Source organism: Pristis pectinata, chromosome 2 (assembly GCF_009764475.1).
Source record: "Pristis pectinata isolate sPriPec2 chromosome 2, sPriPec2.1.pri, whole genome shotgun sequence".
Classification (NCBI taxonomy): Eukaryota; Metazoa; Chordata; class Chondrichthyes; order Rhinopristiformes; family Pristidae; genus Pristis; species Pristis pectinata.
This window is the reverse complement of record NC_067406.1, coordinates 142,821,443-142,847,426: the sequence shown is the minus strand read 5'-3', so window position 1 is coordinate 142,847,426 and position 25,984 is coordinate 142,821,443. Positions and strand designations below refer to the sequence as shown.

The following is a 25,984-nucleotide window of genomic DNA, read 5'->3' as shown; positions in this document are numbered from 1 at the left end:
TATAACTCAAGCCCTCTGGTCCCGGCAACATCCTGGTGATTCTTGTGGGAAAAAAATAATGGCAAGAGATGAGATGACAAATCACTCCAGCAGAGATGAGCAGTGGGGTTTGGGAATGGGGAAGAACTTGCCTGCACCCACGATGACGATATCTGCCAGAAGCGTGTGAGCCATCAGTTGCTCCTTGGGCGTGAACCTGTGCGTGATGGTCACTGTGGCATCGCCTGTAATTCACAAACAATAGCCCGGATTAACAGCTGAACCCTCGGAAGGAGAGATCAAGGCAGGCGACTGAAGGCTTGGTCACAGAGGTGGGCATTAAAGGTTGAAAGAATCCCTTGGGATCCAGGCGGGAAAAGACCAGCCACCAGCGGTGCAGAAGTTGAGGAGCACAGAGATCTCAACAGGTTGGAGGAATGGCGTGGGGGGGGGGGGGGGGGGGGGGGTAATGGGTAAATTGGTTTATTATTGTCACATGTACCGAGGCACAGTGAAAAACTTTGTTGTGCGTGCCATTCATACAGATCATTTCACCACATCAGTACATCGAGGTAGTACAAGGGAGAATGCAGAAATAACGTGTTACAGTTGTAGAGAAAGTGCAGTGCAGGCAGACAATAAGGTGTGAGGCCATGATGAGGTAGATTGTGAGGTCAGGAGTCAGTCTTATCGTACTAGGGAACCGTTCAATGGTCTTGTAACAGCGGGGTAGAAGCTGGGTGGTCATGGAGAAGTGTGTTACGGTTCAGGGACTGGTGGAGGTCAGGAACCAGTATCAGTGAGTGCAGGGCAATAGGTGACCAGGTCTCCGTGTGGGCAAGGACACGAGCAGCAGAATTCCAGGAGTAAATACCATAGAACCCAGTTGGTTAATGAGCCATAGAACACAGGACAGTACAGCACAGGAACAGAACCCACGGCCCACCACGTCTGTGCTGACCACCATGCCAATCTAACTAATCCCATCTGCCCGCACGTGGTCTGTATCCCCCCCCCCCCCATGTGTAAATGTGCCTTAAACATCACTATCATCACCCCTGGCAGCGCGTTCCAGGCACCCACCACTCTGTGTGTATCAAACGTTGCCTTAAACTTTCCCCCTCTCACCTTAATCCTACGCCCTCTAGTATTTGACATTTCTACCCTGAGGGAAAGATTCTGACCGTCTACCTCACCCATGCCTCTTATAATTTTAGAAACCTCTATCAGATCTCCCCTCAACCTCCGACGCTCCAGAGAAAACAACCCAAGTTTGTCCTTGTAGCCAATACTCTTCAATCCAGGCAGCATCCAGGTGAACCTCTTCTGCATTCTTTCCAAAGCCTCCACATCCTCCCTGTAATAGGGCTACCAGAACTGCACACAATTCTCCAGATGTGCCCTAACAAAAAACCTCTGGCTGCTTTCCCTGGGCTGCATCAATGCAACACCGAGGCTCTTTCTAACCCTATCCCTTCTCTTCAAAGGCTGAGTAGGACCAGAGAGCATCACCTGAAAACAGGCGACAGCACAACCCCTCTTCTCCACACCCTGCTCCCCAGTCCAGTGGTGGCCAATGACAGATTTCCACATTTCCTTACAGTATAGGCCATTCAGCCCATCAATCCCATTCTCCACTCATTTTCCCTGCAACCTATTCTCCCACATCCCCTTCAACTCCCCCAGATTCTACCACTCACCTACACATTAACAGTGGGCAATTAACCCACCAAGCCACACGTCTTTAGGATGTGGGAGGAAACTGGAGCACCCGGGGGAAACCCACACAGTCATGGGAAGAACGTGCAAACTCCACACGGACAGCACCTGAGATCAGGATCTGACACAGTGGTGCTCACTGGCTCAGAGAGGGCAGGCATGGTGCTGGTGTCCAGGGGCTGTTGGTCACATTGGGAAGGGTCAGGAGGAAGAAAGTTACAAGGAAATTACTCTACGTGAGCTAGGAGATTTTAAGGGAAGCAATCACTGACAGCTCAACTTCTCGGGAAGGACAAGTTATTGAGCATTTAAATGTGATTCAGTCTGATATCCTGGTGGGTTAACAGGTATCCAACCTCCCCATCTCTGTACACTCCTGCAGTCCTTCCTCTTCCAACCCTGGATGCCCGCCACACACACACTTTCCTTGCGAAAGCAAAATACTGCTGGAAAGTTGCAATGAAAGCAGAAAATATTGGAAGCACGCAGCAGGTCAGGCAGCACCTGCGGAGAGAGGAACAGGTAACCTTTCCCATCACACATGGACATGGGTAGTTTGGCAGCTGGAGCTGGGGTCCAGAGTGTTTGTACATTTCCTGCTCTCTTTAAACTCACCGGGTTCGACAGAAAATGTATTACACCACTGGGTAATGTTAAAAAATGAAATGGTGTGTTTGGGTGTAAAATAGGAGTAACATCTAATGGCCTGCAAAATCTGCTGCTCTAGTTCCTCCAGAATCTAAAAGTGCTGGATTATCAGAGTTTTATGGATAAATAAACATCAAAAAGCTGCTGGAAATCTGAAATAAAAAAAACAAAACATGCTGGAAACACTCAGCAGGTCTGACAGCATCTGTGGAGCGAGGAAAAGTGTGAATGTTTCAGGTCTTCAGGTGTGCTCCAGAACTGGACATGGTGCTCCATCTGGGCCAGAACTTGTGTCTCGGAAGGTTTAGCACAACTTTTTAAAAGCACAGGCAAGCAGCAACAGCACTTGGCACACCAGGTGATGAAAGCCCAGGTGAAACAGGACTGTGCTTGTGCTGCGTGCTGAGTAGTCAGTGGGCTGGGGCTATTGGTGTAAGACACGTGGCTCTAACCTCAACAGGGAGGAACTGTGCCAAAGAGAATGAGCACTGGAATTTTCCTTCTTTCACCTTGTCTGTACACAAAGATAACTTTCCATCACATTCTTGAGTTACTGGGTGTATATTTCCTCATAGTCTCTGGGATTGTGTTTGCCCATCTATTCATTCCTGAGAGGAAGTGGATCAGTGAATCAGAGCTTCAGATCACAACCACAGCAGCTGGAGAATTCAAATTCATTCATTAAATTAAAATGAACTGAAAAGCTAACAACACACACCTTCAACTTGTATACAGGGACCAAAGCAGAAAGAAAATAGTTTGTGTGCACACTTTGGAAGCCTTGTTAGAGCACACAGAAGGTGGGGGTGAGCCACCTTCTTGAACTGCTGCAGTCCTTCTGGTGAAGGTGCCCCCAGTGCTGTCAGGGAGGGATTTCCCTGAAGAAAGAGCAATGTCGTGTGTGACTTGGAGGGGAACCTGCAGGTGGTGGTGCTCCCCTGCGGCTGCTGCCCTTCCACTTCTCGTTGGTGGAAGCGGTGGGTTTGAGGGGTGCTGTGCAAGGAGCCTGGGCAAGTAACTGCAGTGCACTTTGCAGATGGTACACACTGCAGTCACTGTGCGCCGGCGGTGGAGGGAGGGAGCGTTTGGGATGCCAATCAAGTGAACTGCGCAGTGTCCATTGCTGTCCTCATCTCGGCAAATGGAAAATATTCACCACTCCTGACTTGTGCTTTCCAGATGGTGGAAGGGCTTGGGGTATCAGGAGGTGAGTCACTCACTGCAGGACACCCAGCCTCTGACCTGTTCTGGTGGCAATGAGGCTTGTCCTATTGAGTTTCTGGTCAATGGTGACCCCCAGGATGTTGATGATGGGGATCTCGGCCACGGCGATGTCTTAAATGTGAAAGGCAAGTTGTTGGACTCCCTTGCGGGAGATAGTCATTGCCTGGCACTTTTATGGTGCCAATGTTACTTGGAGTAGAGGTCTGAATGTGGTCCACCTCTTGCCGCATGCAGGCAAAGGCTGCTTCACTGGCTCAGCAGCAGTGAACAATGTGCAACCGTCAACGGCCATCCTCACCTCTGACCTTATGATGGAAGGAAGGTCACCGATGAAGCAGATGGTTGGGCCCAGGACACTGAGAGGACAGGCTATCTGGAGCGGAAATGAGGAGAAATCGTTTCACTCGAAGGATGAAGTCCTCCACCCTGGAGGCTCAGTCACTGACAGAGATCCACAGAGGAATTAAGGGATATGGGGATAAAACAGGGAAATAGCTCTGGGGTAAATGTAATGAGTAGCTCTTACTGAATGGTGGATCAGGCTTAAGGAACAGAAACTCCTGTTCTTATTACGTTCTTGGAGAGGGATAGAGAGGTTCAGGGAGGGAATTCCAGAGCTTTGAGTCTCGGAAGTTGACGACCAGTCCTGACACCAATGGAAGTTGTGTACAAACAGGGGCCAGGATTGGAGGACAGCGCCCCCAGAGGATGGGAGGACTGTAGCAGGTTAGAGTGATTGAAGGTCTCGGGATTGCCCCCACATCTGTAACAGGCCTCCACATCTGCCGTGAGGACAGTCAATGGAAGACTCTTGGGCCATGTAGGTCCCTCAGAAGAAGAACATGCAACCACAGTAGGTGACACAATGTGTGTTGGTGAATTTTATGCAGGCAACACCAAATGCCTTATGAAACCAATTCTCCAGGGCACACATCAGCCTGGATCTTCTGCCCAGGAGAGGATGCCCACCACTGAACCTTGAGCACACTGCCCAGAAAGAACCAGTGGCCTCTGTGCCTTAGACTTCCCCTTTCCCTATGGCAATGGCTTCAGGAGACTCCTGGCACGCCGGTACAATGGTTTAAGCAGCCCAAGTTCTGGACCTTTGATCCAGAGACGAGTTCAAATCCCACCACAGCAGCTGCGAATTTAAGTTCAGTGATTAAAAGTAATCTGTATTCTCAAAAAATAACACAGTCTCAGTAACAATAAGCATGGAATGACTGTACCGTTGTAGTTCATCAACAGGGAACAAAACTTAACTCACAAATGTGGTTGATTCTTTAACTGCCTCCTCAGTCCAGGGGCATTTACGGATGGACGATAGACACTGGCACTGCCAGCAATATTAACATTTCCCCAGTGAATCCTTCCTTTAAAACAAAAGCTGCTGCAATGTCATCAAGTTGTCTATTCAAATCACAGCCAACAACCCAGCAAGAGAAGAAGCTAAATATCACACAGGGCACAGACTATAAACCTGAACAAATTCGCCACCGAGGCAGATGCTGAAATATCACAGCCTTTTCAAAATTAGAAGTAATGTTATTATTTTAAGATACCCTACGTTTTAAATATTGACCCAATTACAACCCACATTATTGAAGTTAACGTTTTAGGGAGCAGCAGAAATTATGACCTGGCTAGTTGTTAAACATAAGCAACACTTTCAGGGTATTTCAGTCCGAGAGGACTTTGGAAACATCTGATGCCGCTGGGAGGCATCAACCCAAGGTCTCCTCTCAGGTGAATGCACGGCACAGGTTTGAAGAGTTGGGCTGACAGACACTGATCAGCCTACTTCGCTGGCACTGGTCGTTATCACGCCGCTGTTTGTGGGATCTTGCTGTGCACCGCCTACATCACCATAGTGAGTGCATTCGGTACAAAGCGCTGGGACGTGTCAAAGGTGGTGTGGCATTGCAAACCTACTTCCACCTACCACCGGGTCTCTCGTGCCTTCCATCAGTGTGCAGGAGAACAGCCATGGGCATCCCGACATTCTTCGACCTCCCCACGACCACCACGTTCTTACCGAACGTCTCGATCCCTGCAGGGGAGCAGCATGCCGTCAGCATTCTGTTAACCTGGTTCTGAATTAATGTCACAGAGTCATACAGCAGGGAAACAGTCCCTTCAGCCCAACTGGTCCATGCTGACCAAGATGCCCATCTAAGCCAGTCCCTTTTGCCCACATTTGGCCCATATCCCTCGAAACCTTTCCTGTCCATGTACCTGTCCAAGTATCTTTTAAATGTTGTTATTGTACCTGCCTCATCCACTACATACCATATACTGACCACCCTCTGGATGAAAAGGTTGCCCCTCAGGTTCCTATTAAATCTCTCCCCCTCACCTTAAACCTATGCCCTCTACATAGAACATTATAGCACAGTATAGGTCCTTCGGCCCATGATATTGTGCCGTCATTTTATCCTGCTCCAATATCTATGTAACCCTTCCCTCCCACATAGCCCTCCATTTCTCTATCATTCATGTGGCTATCTGAGAGTCTCTTATGAATATTTTAAAGTATTCATAATCAACCACAGGACTTGCAGAAGAGGGCACGCTACCCTAAACATGCCTTGCCATTGATCAGGGAGAGGGGACACACGGTAACAGAGTCATGGAGTTATACAGCACAGAAACAGGCCCTTCAGCCCAACTCACCCATGTTGTTTTCCTGAGCTAGCCCCATTTGCTTTTGTCTGGCCCAAATCCCTCTAAAAGTTTAAGAGTCTCTCGTTCGTGATTCCCCAACCCTGGGAAAAAGACCATCACCCTGTGTATGCCCCTCATGATTTTATACACCTCTATAACATCACCCCTCATTCTCCTACCAACCTGCTCGACCTCTCTCCATAACTCAGTCCCTCAAGTCCCAGCAACATTCTGTAAGTCTCCTCTGCACTCCTTCCAGTTTAATGGCATTTTTCCTACACGAGGGTGACCAAAACTGAACACAATATTCCAAATGTGGCCTCTTGTGACATCTTGTAAAGGTTAAACGATATCGTCAAGATAGCTGACCACACAGGAATGAGGCCGTCACAGGATGTGGGCAGGATGTCACCCACTGAAGTGATTGAGAGGGAAAGGCAACTAACTGAACTGATCCTGAAGCTTGCTGTTGGACAGATCTCCCTAAAATCTCCCAAGTCTTTGTTTTGAAATTCTTACTTAACTCTGTCCAAAACCCACAGCCTCAGCAGCTCTGAGGGGTGGGGTGGGGGGTCGTGTGGGGGGTGGAAGTTCTGACTAAGAGGATCCAACCATTCGCCCATACCAATGATGTCAGTTGCTAAAGCCCGTACATTAGGTGCTGATTGTGTCAGACACATCTCCATATCTGACAAATCAGATCTATCTCACTCCCATACGCCTCTTCATTGCCATCTGAGATTCTACCAACATTAGCGCCATCAGCAATAGTACGGATGGAGTTTGAGCTGTGCTTAGTGTAGAGAGAGTACCTTGGTAACACCCTGTGGAAACAAGTTTCACATTACATTGTGGGCTCCAAACTTCCCAAAGCTGCTTTAGGTCCATTTTGGTCTTGTGTTCAGCAACTGAGAGTTACTGGGAAGAGAACACAGAACAGTACAGCACAGGAACAGCCCCTTCAGCCCATCAAGTACGCACTGACCATGATGCCAATGACAAACTGAGTCAGCCCATCAGGGGTCAGAAGATAATCTCACCACCCACCCCACTGTTATTGTCAAGTCTGCCACTGGAAACATTTCCAAACTTAATCAATTGAAATCTTTCATAAAGGCAACATCCAAAGATCCCCACCATCCAGACCATGCCATCTTCTCGCAGCTCCCATCAGGCAGGAGGTACAGAACCCTGAAGTCCCACACCACCAGGTTCAGGAACAGCTACTTCCCTTCAACCATTTGGTTCTTGAACCAACTGGCAAAACCCCAATCACTAGTTTAGCAACACTGTGACCACTTTGATCACTTTGCACTAAAAATGGGCTTTATTTGTTCTAATTGTGTTCTTTCTTGTAAAAATTGTGTATAATTTGTGTTTAATTTATGGTTTTTCTTGTGAATGCTGCTTATCTGATGCTCTGTGCCTGTGATGCTGCCGCAAGTAAGTTTTTCATTGCACCCGTGCACACATGGACTTGTGCATCTGACAATAAACTGGACTTTATAAATCTCAGAAGGAGAATCTGCTCTAAAGGATCTCATGCCATCCTTGCATAGAGTCACATCACTAAGTCTCCTCGGCACCTTGCAAAGCCTTTACCATCCTCAATAAAGTGTCGTGGACACGAGCTGACTGCCAGCAGAGAGCGCTGGCTTCTCTGCCACACACAGAGTTAGAATCTGAGCCCTGGCTGCTTATGCCAAGTGTGCAACAAAAGAGTGTTTGCACACTGTACGTTGTTTCCAAAATCGGGTTCTGCTGACTTTGGGAGTGGAGTAGATACACATGCCTTTCACGCTAGCACACAAGGTCAAATTACTGCCTCTCCAAGTTCTGGTTCTAATTGTTTGCCCTGTGGTAGAAGTTGCTGAGATGCTGCTATCTACTGGATGGACTCTGACCTCATGATCTACCTTGTTGTGACCTTGCACCTTATTGCGCTGCACTCTCTCTGTAGCTGTGACACTTTGTACTGTTATTGTTTTTACCTGTACTGCATCAATGCACTCTGTACTAACCCAATGTAACTGCACTGTGTAATGAATTGACCTGTACGATTGGTATGCAAGACGAGTTTTTCACTGTACCTCGCTACAAGTGACAATAATAAACCAATACCATGGTTACAACTGCTCTTGCCATTTCAAGAGCTTTAAAGCAACCAGGATTTTATTTCTTTTAAAAAAATAGTGAACATTTCACACTGCCCCAATCCAGAGCAAGTAACAAGACCAAGGTGAAGAGGAACCTCTGATTCAAATCTCTAGTCGGCCAAACTTTCAAGTGCTTTGCTAGAAGTTACTGAGCCGTTATCTGAACTTTGAAAGGACAACATCGCCCTCCAGAGATGCCTGCAATTACCACACACAGACATTTCAGAAAAGGATACTGCATGGAACATTCGGCCCATCGTAACCGTGAAAGCTCCTCTACCTCTCCACTGCCCTACTTTTCCATTCAAATGCTTCTCCAGTTCCCTTGGGAAAGTTGAATCTTTCAAGCAGCACATCGTTTCCCAGGGTTGGGGAATCAAGAACTAGAGGGCAGAGATTTAAGGTGAGAGTGGGGAGATTTAATAGGAACCTGAGGGGCAACTTTTTCACAGAGAGTGGCCCGTACATGGAATGAGCTGCCAGAGGAAGTGGTTGAGGCACAGGTACATTAATAACATTTAAAAGACATTTGGACAGGTACATTGATGGGAAAGGTTTAGAGGGACATGGACCAAACACAGGCAAATGGAACTAGCTTAGATGGGCATATTAAGAACATAGAACACTACAGCACAGTACAGGCCCTTCGGCCCACGATGTTGTGCCAACATTTTATCCTGCTCTAAGATCTATCTAACCCTTCCCTCCCACATAGCCCTCCATTTTTCTATCATTCACGTGGGCATGGACAAGTTGGGCTGAAGGGTGTGTTTTGGAACTCTACGATTCTATCCCGGATCATACGACGTGCTGTACAAAAACATTCCCCTGACCTGCGGCCCTTTCACCAATCCCTTCACGCCACGCGTTCTACTCACCGACCCCACGTCTATTAAAACTGATCCCAGGAATGAAAGGGTTAACACACGAGGACCGTTTGATGTCTCTGGGCCTGTCCTCGATGGAGTTCAGAAGGATGAGAGGGGGAAATCTCATTGAACCCTACCGGATACTGAAAGGCCTGGACAGAGTGGACATGGAGAGGATGTTTCCATCAGTGGGGGAGTCCGGGATCCGAGGGCACAGCCTCAGAATAAAGGGAATTCCCTTTAGAACAGATGAGGAGGAACTTCTTCAGCCAGAGGGCAGTGAATCTGTCGAATTTGTTGCCACAGACGGCTGTGGAGGCCAAGTCATTGGGTGTATTTAAGGCAGAAGTTGATAGGTTCCTGATTGATAAGGGGGTTAAGGGTTACGGGGAGAAGGCGGGAGAATGGGGTTGAGAAAAAAAAATCAGCCATGATTGAATGGCGGAGCAGACTCGATGGGCCGAATGGCCTGATTCTGCTCCTATATCTTTTGGTCTAATGTTCCTAATTTTGTGGGGTTTCACTTAATCTCGCCAACCTTCTCATCTCCAAGCAGAGTGATCCTAGCCCCCCAACCTCTCCGTGTCATAACTCAGTAAAATTCACTCGGTGTTTTGGTCGCAGTTCCTTCCTGTGACGAGGCAGCTAACAGGAGCACCCTTCACGTACCCGTCCGTTTAATCATCTCCCAGACCCCCGCGGGGGTGGCCGGGAGAATTGCCTGTTGATCCAAGCACAACCTTCCGACGTTGATGACGTGAAACCCATCCACGTCCTTCTCCGGAGCGACAGCATTGCAGACGGAACGCTCGTCGATGTGGTCTGCAGGTCGAACAAAGGGTTTGGGAACAAGGCATTAGGATTCCTCACCTCCGTCACCTCACCTTCATTTTCCTCACCCCCCCACTTCACTAACCCGTAGGTACCTTATCTGTTTCCACCCATCACCTACCAGCCCGTGTCTATACTCCTCCCCCCTCACCTGGATCAATCCACCCACATTCCCCTCCTTACCTGGTTCCATCTATTACCTCTGCCTCCTCCCCTCCTGGATCCATTTGCCCATCAATCCACCCCCTCCCCACCCCCCCAAAACTAATTCCACCTATCACCTGCCAGCCCATCTCAGCCCTCGCTCTATAACGGCCATCTCCCCTCCCACCGATGCAGGGTCTCAACCAGAGACACTGACCCTCCCTCTGCCTCCACAGATGCTGCCTGACCCACTGAGTTCCTCCAGCAGTTTGAGTTTTGCCCTCAGAACCTGCTGTGGCTCAAGGTTCAAGTCCCACCCCGGACCCTTCAGCGGAAAAGTTGACGGTGCAGAATAGTGTGACATTTTCCTGGCTCCACCCCCCACCCAACCCCTCCTTTCCTTAAAGGGTCACTGTTGACAACACCATGTCAGCCAATGAGAGGCAGGCTTATGGGGTCATAGAACATGGAAACAGGCCCTTCAGCCCACTGTCTTGTGCTGGTCATCAAGCACCTATCGCTATCAGCCTCGGTTTGTGATCACATCAGACAGCTGACTATAGAGCAAATGACATCAACTTGCCCAGAAAACTGTATTTAAACAGCAGGGGACACACGTGAAAGAAACTACAGCAACTGCTCCCAATTTAAGGAATTACTTCACTGGAAATGCAGATAGTGGAGGATAACTGTACATGAATTACGTGCTTCTGTTCAATCTTGGTCATAGGGTCGTACAGCACAGAAACAGGCCCTTCGGCCTAACTGGTCCATGCTGACCAAGATGCCTGTCCAGGCTAGTCCCATACAGCAGAGCAACCTCAGCTGGCAGTGACATTACCCAATCACACTCACTTTGTCTGGGAATAGCTCTGTGACTATACTCAGCCACCACAATCCGTGGGTGTGTCCTGTCCCACCAGCAGACAGACCCCCACGGCGGCACAAGAGTGGGAGGGAGTAGCCCTAGGACATCAGCTCCAGACATCGTGAAGTCTCGTACTATCAGGTCAACCATGGGCAAGGAATGCCCCTCCTGATCCTCACCCACTGCCCTCCCTCAGCTGATGAATTGGTGCTCCTCCCTGTTGAACAGAGGGCAGCAAGGACACAGAATGTCCCCTGGGTGGGGACCTAAGTGTCCATCACTGGGTTGGTAACACCACCACTGACCGTGTCCAGGAGGAGAGGTCCCAGACTGGGTGTGGGGCAGGTAGCGAGTGACCATCACCGGGGACAAACCCACCGGCCCCGTCCTCCCTGTGGTGGGTACATCTGTCCCTGAGAGTACTGGTAGAGGTGACCACAGCATTGTCATAGAGTCATACAGCACAGAAACAGGCCCTTCGGCCCAACTCATCCATGCTGACCAAGGTACCTTCCTGACTTAGGCCCATTTGCCTGCGTTTGGCCCATATCTCTGCATGGACCCGTCTTTGTAATTGGACCTGCCTCTACAGCTTCCTCTGGCAGCTCGTTCCACATACCCACCACCCTCTGTGTGAAAAGGTTGCCCCTCAGGTCCTCTTTATATCTTTCCCCTCTCACCTTAAACCTAGTTTTGGACTCCCCTACCCTGGGAAAAAAAACTGTGACCATCTGCCTTACCTACGCTCCTCGTCATTTTATAAACCTCCATAAGGTCACCCCTCAGCCTCCTACGCTCCAGGGAGAACAGCCCCAGCCTGTCCAGTCTTTCCTGTAACTCAAGCCCTCCAGTCCCAGTAACATCCTCATGAACCTTTCCTGCCCCCTCTCCTGCTTAATGTCACCCTTCCTCTGGCACCGACGACTTGTACAGCTGCAACATGATGTTCCAACTCCTGAATTCAAGCCCTAGTGAGACGCAGTCCTGCCTTCACACCGAGGACACCCTCCATTGCGTTGTGTGACATTACCGCTTTCCTAGCTGGGATAGACTCGAAACAGATCCGGCAGCTCAAAACTGGGAATCCATGAAGCCCTGTGGACCATCCTCACCACCACGCACCGTAACCACATGGCCTGGCATATTGCTACAGCCAATGGATGAAGCCTGGTTCAGTGAGGGACACAGAAGGACATGCCAGGAAAACACCAAACAAACCTAAAGGTGATAACCTGGTGAAGCTACAGCACAGGATGACAGGCAAAAACATGCAACATACAGAGCTTGGTGGATCAGATCAACAGTCTGCAGTCCTGCCACATCCGGTCGGGAATGGCGGACAATTTTACAGCTAATGGGAGGCTCCAAGAACATCCTCCCCCTCAACGCTGTGAGTGCTGAAGAAATGCCAGGCGGATGGTCCACCTCAGTTCCTCCCGAGATCCCCACCAACACAGAAACTGGTCTCCAGACAATTCCATTCACTCCGTTTCAAGAAACAGCCGAGAGCATTGGGCACTGCAAAGGCCAAGGGACCAGACAACATACTGAAGGCCTGCTCTCCAGAACTGGCTGTGCCTCTAGCCCAGTTACAACAGTGGCATCTACCCTACCATGTGGAGAAGTGTCAGGGTACATCCTGTCAATGAAGAGCTGGACAAATCCTGTTCACTAATGACTGTCCATAGAATCAATGCCAAGGAAATGAGTGGTGATATCTTGGACTACATATGAATTAGCAGGGAGGAGGTATTAGAGACAGGGTGCATTAACATGGTTAAAACCACAGGGCCTGACCTAGTGCATCTATGGACCTTGTGGGAAGTTAGAGAAGAAATTGCAGAGGTCCTTGCAGAGATTTTTGCTTCATCTCTGGCCAAAGGTGAGGTTCCAGAGGACTGGAGAGTGGCTAATGTGATACCATTGTTTACAAAGGGTAGCAAAAACAAGCCAGGAAACTACAGGCCAGTCAGTCTGACATTGGAACATCGGTGGTGGATATACTGCTGGAGGGGATTCTTGAGGGTCAAGATCTACCAATATTTAGAGAGAGACAGGGTCTGATTCGGGACAGTCAGCACGTCTGTGTGTGTGGGAAGTCATGTCTGATAAATCCCTGGGACTTCTTCGAGGAGCTAACCAAGAGGGTAGATGAGGGTAGGGTAGCGGATGTTGTCTATATGGACTTCAGCAAGGCCTTTGAGTCTGGAAGATTAGATCGCATGGGATCCGGGGGAGCCAGCAGATTGGATTCATAATTGGCTCGGTGGTAGGAAGCAGAGGGTGATGGTCGAGGGTTGTTTCTCAGACTGGAGGCCCATGTCTAGTGGTGTGCCACAGGGGTCAGTGCTGGGACCTTTGTTGTTTGTAATTTATATAAACGATTTGGATGTGAATGTACAAGGCATGGTTAGTAAGTCTATGGACGATACTAAAATAGGTGGTGGTACAGACATTGTAGAAGGTTATGAAAAATTACAGGGGAATCTTCATCAGCTGGGTCTGTGGGCTGAGGATTGGCAAATGGCTTTCAATCCAGATAAATGTGAAGTATTGCACTTTGGGAGATCAAACCAGGGTAGGACCTGGTTCATTGGTAGGGCAGGGTATACAGTGAATGGCAGGGCCATGGGGAGTGTTATGGGACCTAGGAGTGCAAGTACAGTTCACTGACAGTGGCGTCACAGGTAGACAGGGTGGTGAAGAAGGCTGTTGACACGCTGGCTTTCATCAGTTAGGGCAGTGAGTACAGAAGTTGGGAAGTTATGTTGCAGTTATGCAAGACGTTGGTGAGGCTGCACTTGGAGTATTGTGTAGAGTTTTGGTCGCCCTGTTATAGGGAAGATGTCATTAAACTAGAAAGAGTGCAGAAAAAATTTACCCAGACGTTGCCTGGACTTGGGGGCCTGAGTTACAAGGAGAGGTTGTGCAGACTAGGACTTTATTCCCTGGAATGTAGGAGATTGAGGGGTAACCTGAGAAGTATACAAGATCATGAGAGGCATAGACAGGGTGAAAGCACACAGTCTTTTTCCCAGGGAGGGGAAGCTAAGAACAAGAGGGCATAGGTTTAAGATCAGAGGTGAGAGATTTGAAAGGGACATCAGGGGCAGCTTCTTCACACAAAGGGTGGTGCGTATTTGGAATGAGCTGCCAGAAACAGTTGAGGTGGGCACATTAGCAACATTTAAAAGCCAACAAGATAAGTATGTGGACAGGAGAGGTTTAGAGGGCTCTGGGCCAAACATAGGCAGATGGGACTAGCTCGCTGAGCAACACAGTCGGCACAGATGAGTTGGGCCGAAGGGCCTGTTTCCGTGCTGTATGACTATGATGCCGCAAAGGAGGCCATTCAGTCTGTCAAGTCTATACTGGATCCCTGTAGAGCAATCCGGTCAATCCCATTCCTCAGTCCCACTGCCCATAACTCTACAAATTATTCTCCTCCCTGGTGAGGGAAGGTATCATCAACAGAGCTGTCAGCAGCACTTATCGACAACCTGCTCCCCGATGCCTGGACGACCCATCTCTGGTCTCAGTCCAAACATGGACCAAACAGCAGAATTCCAGAGCCGAGGTCAGAGTGACTACCCTTGACATCAAGCAGCGCTTGGCTGGGAGTGGCATCAAAGAGCCCTGCTAAAGCAGACTCAATGGGGAAAGCACTCCCAAGCCTCAAGTTGTACCCCACACAAAGGAAGGTTATTATTTTCATTGGTGGTCAGTTACCCCAGGACATCACCACAGGGTAGTGTCCTTGGCCCAACCACCTTCCTTCTCTCAGAAGTGGAGACCTGCACTGATGACTGCACAGTTTCTATTCCATTTGCAACTCCTGAGCCAATGAAGCAGTCCTTGCCAGCATGCAGCAAGACCTGGACAACATCCAGGCACGGGCTGTTAAGTGGCAGGTAACATCTACACCACGAAAGTAGCAGACAATGGCCATCCCCCACAGAGAGAGTCTAACTGCCTACTTTTGACATTCAGTGGTGAGTCCTCAGTCATCAGCATCCTGGGGGTCACCATGAGACAGAGACCCAGCCAAACTGTGGCTGTAAGAACAGGTTAGAGCCCTGTTACTCTCCAGGTCACACAACTCTCCCGACTTGGGCATATATCACTGTTCCTTCATCATCACTGGGTCTAAATCCTGGAACTCCCTCCCTGACAGACTGTGGGAGCACCTTCACCAGAAGGACTGCAGCTGCTCAAGGAGGCTCACCACCACCTACTGTTTGTTGAGCACTGAAAAATCTCTTTGTAAGTCTTTCACTGTTCCTCAACTGTCCCACCACACAGCCTGTGCTCCCAGCCTAGGCTAGCCAACTCCTCCCTCATCCATTGTAGTCTCCCTCGTTTAGGCATAATACACTGGTTTTAGATCGAACTATTGCACCTTCCATTTGTATGAGAAATCCAATCATACTATGGTCACTCTTTCCAAGAGGACCCCTAACTACAAGATCATTAATTTTACCTGTCTCATTGCACAGGACCAGATCTGGATGCATTTTCCTTTTGTAGGTTCACTGACATGCTGTTGAAGGAAGCTATCACGGATGCATTCTGTGAAGTCCTCCTCAAGACTGCCTCGACCAACTTGATTCACCCAATTTATGTGGAAGTTAAAGTCCCCCATGACAACTGCCGTTCCATTCTTACATGCATCAAATATTTCTTGGTTTATTGCCTGTGCCACTGTGATGTTATTATTTGGTGGTCTATAGACAACTCCCACCTGTGACTTCTTCCCCTTTACTGTTCCTAATCTCTACCCAGATAGACTCAGCATTCTGCTCCCTAGATCTTATATCATCTCTCACTATCGCCCTGATCTCGTTTTTAATTAAGAGCACTACCCCACCTCCCTTACCTTCCTGCCTATCCTTCCGTATTACCTGATACCCTTGGACATTTAATTCCCACTCATCTCCACCCGGCAACCACGTTTCTGTAATGGCCACTAAATCATACCCCTTGGTACTGATTTGTGCCACAAGTTCACTGACCTTGTTTCGAATACTACGGGCATTTAGATAAAGTGACCTTACGCTCATTGTCCTTTTAGAATCGAGTAACCTTTGTGTCCTTTGCGTTTGATTTTTCTGTGCTCCACTTTTACTTTTCTCTTTTCTGACTTCTTGCCCTGGTCTCTGCTTTGCTTCCCTCTGTCTTTCTGCATGAATTCCCACCCCCCTGCCTTATTAGTTTAAACCCTCCCCAACAGCACCAGCAAACAGTCCCCCTAGGACATCGATCCTAGTCCTGCCCAGGTGTAGACCATCCAGTTTGTACTGGTCCCACCTCCCCCAGAACTGGTTCCAATGCCCCAGGAATCTGAAACCCTCCCTCCTGCCCCACTGCTCAAGCCACAGATTCATCCAACTGTGCTGCTGTTCCTACTCTGACTAGCCCATGGCACAGGCAGTAATCCTGAGATTATTACCTTCGAGGTCCTACTTTTTAATCTACCTCCTAGCTCCCTAAATTCAGCTTGTGAGACCTCATCCCACTTTGTCCCTCTATTGTTGGTACTTACATGCACCTCAACAACTGGCTGTTCACCCTCCCCTTCCAGAATGCCCTGCAGCCGCTCCGAGACACCCCTGACCCTTGCGCCTGGGAGGCAACACACCAACCGGGAGTCCCATTTGCAGCCATAGAAGCTCCTGCCTATCCCCCTTACCATGGAATCCCCGACCACTAGAGCTCTGCCTCTCTTTTTCCTGCCCTCCTGTGCAGCAGAGCCACTCACAGTGCCGTGATCCTGTCTACTGCTGCCTTCCCCTGAAGAGCCATCTCCCCCAACAGTGTCCAAGGCAGTACATCTGTTCTGGAGGGAGATGACCGCAGGAGACTCCTGCACTACCTTCCTACTACTGCTCTGCTTGTTGGTCACCCATTCCCTCTGGTCCGCAAGCTCCACCGGTAATTTCTGTAAGTGAAACTCATAAGCAAGGAGACTCACCTCTTTTTCCAATTCTCCCACTCTGTCCCAAACTCTTTCTTACTGAAACCTTTTTGTTCAAATAAAGAGCTGCTCACACTCCCCTCACCAAAGTCACTTACTCAACCTCTGGCGCCAACATCCCACCCCACCCAATCTTCTTTTTATTGGCTGTTGTTAATTAGCCAATCAACTATTAACAATTTGCAAATGTGCCTCTTTTGGACTCCTCCAAGGTAAAGCTCACAAGCACAAGGACTCACCTCTTTCCAAAGCTCACATTCCAAATGCTCCAAATGACGGGCATGTGAGACAAAATAGGTTACCGGGAAGTGTGGGGGCAAGAGACTGATGGGAATGGGACTGCTGAGATTGCTCAGAGAGCTGACATAGAATTGATGGGCTGAACAGCCTCCTTTATGTTATAGTAAAACAGAAACAGTTCTGCTGGAAGAACTTCAATCTGGAAAGTTAACTGAGTATTTGGTCATACGAGAGAGACATCACCAGTGACCCAGGTTCAATTCCCACCGCTGTCTGTGAGGAGTTTGTACGTTCTCCCCGTGACTGCGTGGGTTTCCTCCAGGTGCTCCGGTTTCCTCCCACATTCCATAGACGTGCGGGTTAGTAGGTTAGCGTGGGTGTAATTGGGCGGCGCGGGCTCGTTGGACCTGTTACCGTGCTGTATAAATAAAAGTTTTAAAAAAAGTGAAAAAGCAAAATGCTTGAGGAGCTCAGCAGGTCAGGCAGCATCTATGGAGGGAAATAAAGGGTTTCGGCCCGAGACGTCGACTGTTTATTTCCCTCCACAGATGCTGCCTGTCCCACTGAGTTCCTCCAGCACTCTGCGCGCATTGCTGAGTATTTGTTCAATGTGCTGGGTAAATCCCAAGGTGAAACTCACCAGGTAGAGGGAGCTGAACCAGCAGCCCAGTGACCTTTGGATCCCGGTTCAACCTCTCAATAAGTTCTATCAGTTCTTCCTGTGACACACTGGCAGGTCGTAGAATGGTTTCACTGGTAATGCCTGCAAGCAGAGTGAAGTTATAGATCAGTGTTCTTCCAACACGGAAAACTTCCATCTTTGGGGAAGTCCAAAATTAGAGGTGATCAACACAAGATGGTCAACTGAGAAATGTCTTTGCTCACAGAATGTGGAACTCACTCCCACAGGGAGTGATTGACGTGGTAACTGCTGACAACTCAGTCCCCCCCAGCTGCTGAATCTAGAACCAGGGGAGTCACAGTCTCAGAATACAGGTCAGCCACTTCCAATGGAGGTTAGGAGAAAGGCTTGTCAATCATTGGAATTCTCTATCCTAGAGCAAGATCTCTCCTATATTGGGAAATTGGTTTATCATTGTCACATGTACCGAGGTACAGTGAAAAACTTGTCCTCCATACCATCCATACAGATCAATTCATCACACAGTGCATTGAGGTAGTACAGGGTAAAACAATAACAGAATGCAGAATAAGGTGTTACAGTTACAGAGAAAGTGCAGTGCAGGCAGACAATAAGGTGCAAGGCCAAAACGAGGCAGATTGTGAGGTCAAGAGTCCATCTTATCGTACTAGGGGACTGTTCAATAGTCTTATAACAGTGGGGTAGAAGCTGTCCTTGAGCCGGGTGGTACGTGTTTTCAGGCTTTTGTATCTTCTGCCCGATGGCAGGGGAGAGAAGAGAGAATGTCCGATGTCCTCCAGAAACCTCACAATAACAAGGACCCACACCTGACATACACCCCTTCTTTTTCCTGATCAAACCCTCAATTTCCTTTGGTAACCAAGGTTCCCTGATCTTACCATCTTTGCTTCTGACCCTTACAGGCACATGCCGACTCTGAACTATTTCACCTTTCAACAACTCCCACTTATCAGATGTTGCTTTTCCCTCCAGCAGCTACTCCAAATTTACTTTCACCAGGCCCTGTCTTATACCACTGAAGTCAGCCTTTCCCCAATTTCAGACCTTAACTCTTGGCCAGATTCTACTCTAACTCCATCTACAAGTTTGCAGATGATACCACTGTTGTGGGCCATATCTCAAATAATGATAAGTCAAAGTACAGGAAGGAGATAGAGAGCTTAGTGGAATGGTGTCATGACAACAACCTTTCCCTCAATGTCAGCAAAACAAAAGAGCTGGTCATTGGCTTCAGGAAAGGGGGTGGTGTACATGCACCTGTCTACATCAACAGTGCTGAGGTCGAGAGGGTTGAGAGCTTCAAGTTCCTAGGAGTCAACATCACCAATAGTCTGTGCTGGTCCAACCACAGACACCACAGCCAAGGAAGCTCACTAGCACCTCTACTTCCTCAGGGGGCTCAAGAAATTCGGCATGTCCCCATCAACACTTACCAACTTTTATCGACACACCACAGAAAGCATCCTATCCAGATGCATTACGGCTTGGTACAGCAACTGCTCTGCCCGGGACTGCAAGGAACGGCAGAGAGTTGTGGACACAGCTCTGCGCATCATGGAAACCCGCCTCCCCTCCATGGACTCTTGTCTACACTTCTCACTGCCTCAGTAAAGCAGCCAGCATAATCAAAGATCCCTCCCACCCCAGACATTCTGTCTTCTTCCCCCCTCCCATCGGGCAGAAGATACAAAAGCCTGAAAGCACGTACCACCAGGCTCAAGGACAGCTTCTATCCCGCTGTTATAAGACTATTAAACCAGTCTCCTAGTATGATAAGATGGACTCTTGACCTCACAATCTACCTCATTATGGCCTTGTACCTTATTGTCTGCCTGCACTGCACGTTCTCTGTAACTGCAACACTTTATTCTGCATTCTGTTATTGTTTACCCTTGTACTACCTCAATGCACTGATGTGATGAAATGATCTATATAGACTGCATGCAAAACGAAGTTTTTCACTGTACCTCGGTACATGTGACAATAATAAACCAATTTACCAACCTTACTGTTTTCCATGATTATCATAAAGCCGACCGAATGTGGTCACTGTTTGCTAAGGGTTCCTGCACAGACACCTCCACCCACTCGGCCATCTTCATTCCCTATAAGGTTGAGTACAGCTCCTCCCCAGTAGGGCTCTCTACTTCAAAAACCCTTCCAGGATGCATTCAACAAATTCCACCACCTATGCCCCTGACACTAAGGAAACCCAGTCAACACTGGGAAAGTTCAAATCACGCACTACTACAACCCTTTTGCATTCAACTGTCTGTCTACGTATTTGTTCCTCCAGTTCCCTCTGACTACAGCAGTATAACCCCACCAGTGATCACCCCTTTATTATTTCTAAGTTCTACCCATATCACTTCATTCGCCAATCCCTCCATAATCGAACAAGATGCCAGTGGAACTGGTAGAAGTGGGTATAATTAGATGTTAAAAAAAAAATTGGACATGTCCATGGATAGGAAAGATTGAGAGGGATATGGGCCAAACGCAGGCACATGGGACTGGCTCAGGTAGGTAATGGCCAGCATGGATGAGTTGGGCCGAAGGGCCTCTTTCTGTGCTGTATAACTCCATGACTGCAGGATATCCACCCTGAGTATTGAGTAATGCTCCCCCAATCACAGTGCAGCATCTCTTCCCCTTCTGAAACCCACCCCACCCCCCTCCCTCCCGTCACACCTCTTCCCAGGAACATTGAGCTGCCAGTCCTGCCCTTCCCTCCGTTCCCGTGATGGCCGCAATATCATAATACCATGTGCTGATCCACAACGCTCTTCTCCTGGGACAGAGCAGATTCTCGGCCACTGTGGAGCTGGGCAATAAGGACACTGCAGAAAGGTACAGGTGATGGTTGTCACTGGGGTGGGGGGGGGGGGGGGGGGGGGGGGTCATCTCCCCTCCCCACTGCACTTCTCATAGTGCAGCAGTAGGTACAACCAGTGGTGGGTTATAGACCGAGACACAAGAGACTGCAGCTGCTGGAATCTGGAGCAACAATCTGCTGGAGGAACTCAGCGGGTCGAGCAGCGTCTGTGGGGGGAGAGGAACTGTCGACGTTTCGAGTCGAAACCCTGCATCAATCTGAAACATGGACAGTTCCTCTCCCCCCACGGATGCTGCTCGACCCGCTGGGTTCCTCCAGCAGACTGCCTGTTGCAGTGGGTTACAGATGTTTACACTGCAGAACATCTGCTCTACTTCCTGGAGCAACGATGACCTAATTCTCACTCGAACAAGCACATCAATGGTCTTGAGAAGTGTCAGAATTACCCTTCCCACAACACTAGCTTCGGTTTCTCATGACTGTATTGAACGAAAGGGAGTGAATCTGCCAGCTGCTCAAAGTCTCTCTCTAATTTTATACTGTAAAGGTTTGCATTTCCATAGCACCTGACTCAGCCCCAGGAAGATCAGCCTTCTGCCAATAAAGTATCTTTCACGTGCAAACGCTGGTGTAACGTGGAAATCGTAGCAACCAATCGCGCACAGCAAGATGTCTCAGCAGAAACCTGATAATAACCCTGCTATGTGGTTCCTCGTGAAGTTAACTAGAGGGATAACTACTGACACCGGAAGACTGCTACTCTTCAACACAGCGGACTGGGATCTCCTACATCCTCAGAGATGGGAGACCCAGGTGTACCTCTGACACTGCAGCAGTCTCTCAGTACTGCCCTCCAACAGCAACAGCTCTTCCTCAACAAAGCCTCAGCTTTTGTGCTCAAGCCCCTGGATTGCGACTTGAACTCACAGAATTCCAGCTCAGACGTGGGAGCACTGGGCTAGTGAACTGCAGCACAACCTGCAGATACCGGAAACCTGAAATAAAAACACAAAGTGCTGGAGACACTCAGCAAGTCAAGCAGCATCTGTGGAGAGAGAGTAACAGTCAATGTTTCTCTCTATGAGAGGTCGTCAGTCTGAAATGTCTCTCTGACAGATGCCGCCTGACATTGGCTGTTTCATAGCTCGGGTGTGGGGTGGTCAGGGTTACGATGTACAGGGCAGTACCTGTCCTCACCTACTGAGGCAGCAGCTTTGGTCTTATTCTTCACGTACGTGTGGCTGCCAGGGTCATCCCCCACCAGGACAACGCTCAGCTGAGGGCGCACGTTGCCGAGAGACATCCACTCCTCCAGCTCTCTCCGCACCTCCTCACGGATCTGCCTGGCTAGTGCCGTTCCCGAGATGACCACAGCCGTCTGCCTGTGGAAGGAGGGAAGGGAAGCTGTCAGAGCCAGTGAGGGTTTCAGACCAGCTCCCCACCAGGACCAGGTAATCAGACTATCTCAGCATCAGGACCAGATCCCAACGTTGGGATAACCAACGCAGGCACTCAATCTTACTCACAGAATTACTTTGGTGTCATGCAGTGTGGGAGCCACCCACTTGGATCCTGCTACCCACCACTATCTCCTACCCGTGGATTACGATCTCTGAGGGGACTGATGCTCTCAAACTACCAAGCAGCGGAAAAGAACTCTCTTCCCATCCAGATGGAAAGAGATCAACTTTCCAGACCAGACGAAGGGTCTCGACCCAAAGCGTTGACTGTCCATCTCCCTCCACAGATGCTGCCCGACCCACTGAGTTCCTCTAGCAGTTTGTGTGTTGCTTCAGATTCTTGCAGCTGCAATCCCTGTGTCTCTTTCCATTCTGCATTTATTCAGATATTCAGAGCTTTGAAATGCATACTAGATTAATATGCCCTGATTAAAGCTGCCTCTAAAATTTCACAAGATCACAAGACAAGGAAGCATTCAGCCCATCGAGTCTGCTCCAAAGAAGAGGGGAAAAAGAGAAAAGAAATGAGAAATGGGGGGGGGCGGGGGAAGTCTGCTCCATGAGCCAAAAAAACTATTCTAACCCCAATTTCCAGCCTTATCCCCATATCCCTTGGTACCTTGACTAATTAGATACCTATCTATCTCCTCCTTAAACGCCCCCAATGATTGGGCCTCCACTGCTGTATGTGGCAAGGAATTCCATTAGTTCACTACCCTCTGGCTAAAGAAATTTCTCCTCATCTCTGTTTTAAACCTGTACCCTCTAATTCTAAGATTGTGCCCTCTGGTCCTGGACTCACCCACCAAGGGAAACAGCTTGGCCACATCTACTCTGTCCAGTCCTTTCAACATTTTAAATGTTTCTATGAGGTCCCCTCTCTTCTTCTGTACTCCAGTGAGCACAGTCCAAGAGCCGACAAATGCTCATCATATGGAAGCCCTTTCATTCCAGGAATCATCCTCGTAAATCTCCTCTGAACCCTCTCCAACATCAGCACATCTTTCCGAAGATATGGGGCCCAAAACTGCACAAAGTATTCCAAATGAGGCCTCATTAGTGCCCCGTAGAGCCTCATCAACACTTCCTTATTTTTACACTATACCTCTCGAAATGAATGCCAACATGGCATTCGCTTTCCTTACCACCGATCCGACCTGGTGGTTAACCTTGAAGGTATCCTGCATGAGTACCCCCAAGTCCCTTTGTACTTCTGTACTTTGAATCTTCTCCCTTTCTAGATAATAATCTGCCTGTTTATTTCTTTTTCCAAAGTGTACAACCGCGCATTTCTCAACATTGAATCTCATCTGCCATTTCCTTGCCCATTCTCCTAAACTATCTAGGTCTCTCTGCAACCTTCCTGTCTCCTCAATACTCTCTACTCCTCCACCTATCTTGGTGTCGTCTGCAAACTTAGCCACAAAACCATTTACTCCATCATCCAAATCGTTAATGTACAGAGTAAAAAGAAGCGGCCCCAACACCGACCCCTGCGGAACACCACTAGTAACCGGTAGCCAACCAGAACAGGATCCTTTTATTCCCACCCTTTGCTTCCTGCCAACCAGCCAATGCTCCACCCATTCTGTTATCCTACCAGTAATTCCATGACCTCTCATCTTATTAATCAGTCTCTTATGCGGCACCTTGTCAAAGGCCTTTTGAAAGTCTAAATATACAACATCTACCGCCTCTCCCTTATCCACCCTGCCTGAGATTTCCTCAAAAAACTCCAATAGGTTGGTCAGGCAGGACCTTCCCTTCAAGAAACCATGCTGGCTTAGACCTATCTTGCCTTGCACCTCTAGGTATTCCATAACCTCATCCTTGAGGATCGATTCTAATAACTTTCCTACCACCGATGTCAGACTAATAGGTCTGTAATTTCCTTTATGCTGCCTCCCACCTTTCTTATACAGCGGAACTACATTTGCGACCCTCCAGTCCTCCGGAACCATGCCGGAGTCTATCGATTCCTTGAAAATTATCACCAGTGCCTCCGCAATCTCTGAAGCCACCTCCTTCAGAACCCGGGGATGCACCTCATCCGGTCCGGGAGACTTATCTGTCTTTAGTCCATTTAGCTTCCCTAGCACCTTCTCTCTAGTAATCTTAAATGAACTCAGTTCCATTCCTCGAGAACCCTGACTACCTGGCATATTGCTGATGTCCTCCACAGTGAAGACCAATGCAAAATACTCATTTAGTTCCTCTGCTATCTCTTTATCATTCATTATAATCTCTCCCGCACCGTTATCAATTGGTCCTATATCAACCCGTGTCTCTCTTTTACTCCTTATGTATTTAAAAAAACTCTTAGTATCCTTGCGAATGTTATCTGCCAACTTTCTTTCATAATTCATCTTTTCTTTCCTAATGACCTTCTTGGTTTCTTTCTGCAGGATTTTATTTTTTGAAACATCAGAGTTTGGTTCAAGAATTAAGCCTTTGACCAGATTTAGAGTGGCAATGCTGAAAGTGCTGGAAATACTCAGCATGGTGGAGTTTCAAGTCAATGACCCTCCATCTGAACATTTTTTTGCCCCAAATGCAGAACCGGTCCTTTTACTAATTTCGACTCTTTGAGCATTAAAAAGTCTCCCGCATGCTAACTCCCCAGCAGAGGTCGTGCTTCACCATCCCGAGAAGCGAAAGCTTCAGCCTGACATTGACAAAAATGAAATCCCATCACTAAACCCACCTGCAAACTCAGCTAATGCCACAGATGTTTGCAGTCAGCAATAACATTATACGGCGCTCCTGGTGGCCTTTTCTTTAAATTTTGCAAAAGGGAAGGTATTTTTTCAGGTTGCCCGCAATGCTAAATTAACCTGACGGTCTCCCCGTTATTTTGCACAGGACGGTCAGCAGAAGGGGCCGCCGCCGCCGCAGTTGCTTCTATCGTTTGCCGCAGGGTTTAGAGGCGGTTGCAGATGCCCTGGGGTGGGCACCGGTCCCCGGGAGCCGCCTCACCTGGGGACACGCGGCCCGCCCACCTGCCGCCCAGGTGTCGCCTTACCTGCGGCCGCCGGCGTGCAGCCGCCTGGCCAGGATCGGCGGCTGCACCACCGGCGCCAGCTTCAGCACCACGGCTCGCACGGGCAGCGAGAAGATGCAGAGAGAAGCCATGATGTGCAAAGCAAAGCGTGCAATGCCGGAGAGAGAGGGGAGGAGCGGGTGTCCCCTGTACTCAATGCAAGTTAGAAGCACTCCATTGGCTGCTGCCGACTTCGTGACCGCAGCTATAGAAATGCTAATTCTTTCCGAAGCAAGAGTTACAAAATGTGGACACACAGTGTGCAAAGTGTGCATTACACGTGGAACCGACACAATTTTCGTGCAAAAAACGATTTGCATTTTAAATCTGCCCTTCAGAAAGTCTCTCGGCCAATGAAGTACTTTTGCAGGATGTTCACTGTTGGTAAATGGGTTTATTATTGTCACGAGTACTGATGTACAGTGAAAAACTTGCCTTGCATACGGTTAATACAGATCAATTCATTACACAGTGCATTGTGGTAGTACAAGGGAAAACAATACCGAATGTAGAATAAAGTGTCACAGCTACAGAGAGAGCGCAGCGCAGGCAGACAATAAGGTCCAAAGTCATAACGAGGTAAATTGTAAGGTCAAGAGTCCATTTTATCTTCCTAGGGATCGTTCAATAGTCTTATTACAGTGGGGTAGAAGCTGTCCTTGAGCCTG

The 25,984-nt window shown here is 48.7% G+C and overlaps 1 protein-coding gene across 1 annotated transcript in view; it reads right to left on the bottom strand.

The window, feature by feature from the left end:
• LOC127586070 (bifunctional methylenetetrahydrofolate dehydrogenase/cyclohydrolase, mitochondrial-like) overlaps positions 1-25,412 on the bottom strand; it is a 41,756-nt gene extending 16,344 nt beyond the window's left edge. Inside the window, exons 1-6 of the mRNA XM_052043872.1 lie at positions 25,299-25,412; positions 22,014-22,198; positions 17,957-18,079; positions 9,929-10,081; positions 5,513-5,620; positions 132-224 (exon numbers count right to left, since the gene is read on the bottom strand). Coding sequence (XP_051899832.1) covers positions 132-224; positions 5,513-5,620; positions 9,929-10,081; positions 17,957-18,079; positions 22,014-22,198; positions 25,299-25,408 — 772 coding nt within the window. The 5' untranslated portion in view covers positions 25,409-25,412. The remainder of the gene's footprint in view (positions 1-131; positions 225-5,512; positions 5,621-9,928; positions 10,082-17,956; positions 18,080-22,013; positions 22,199-25,298) is intronic.
• Positions 25,413-25,984: the final 572 nt, after the last annotated feature.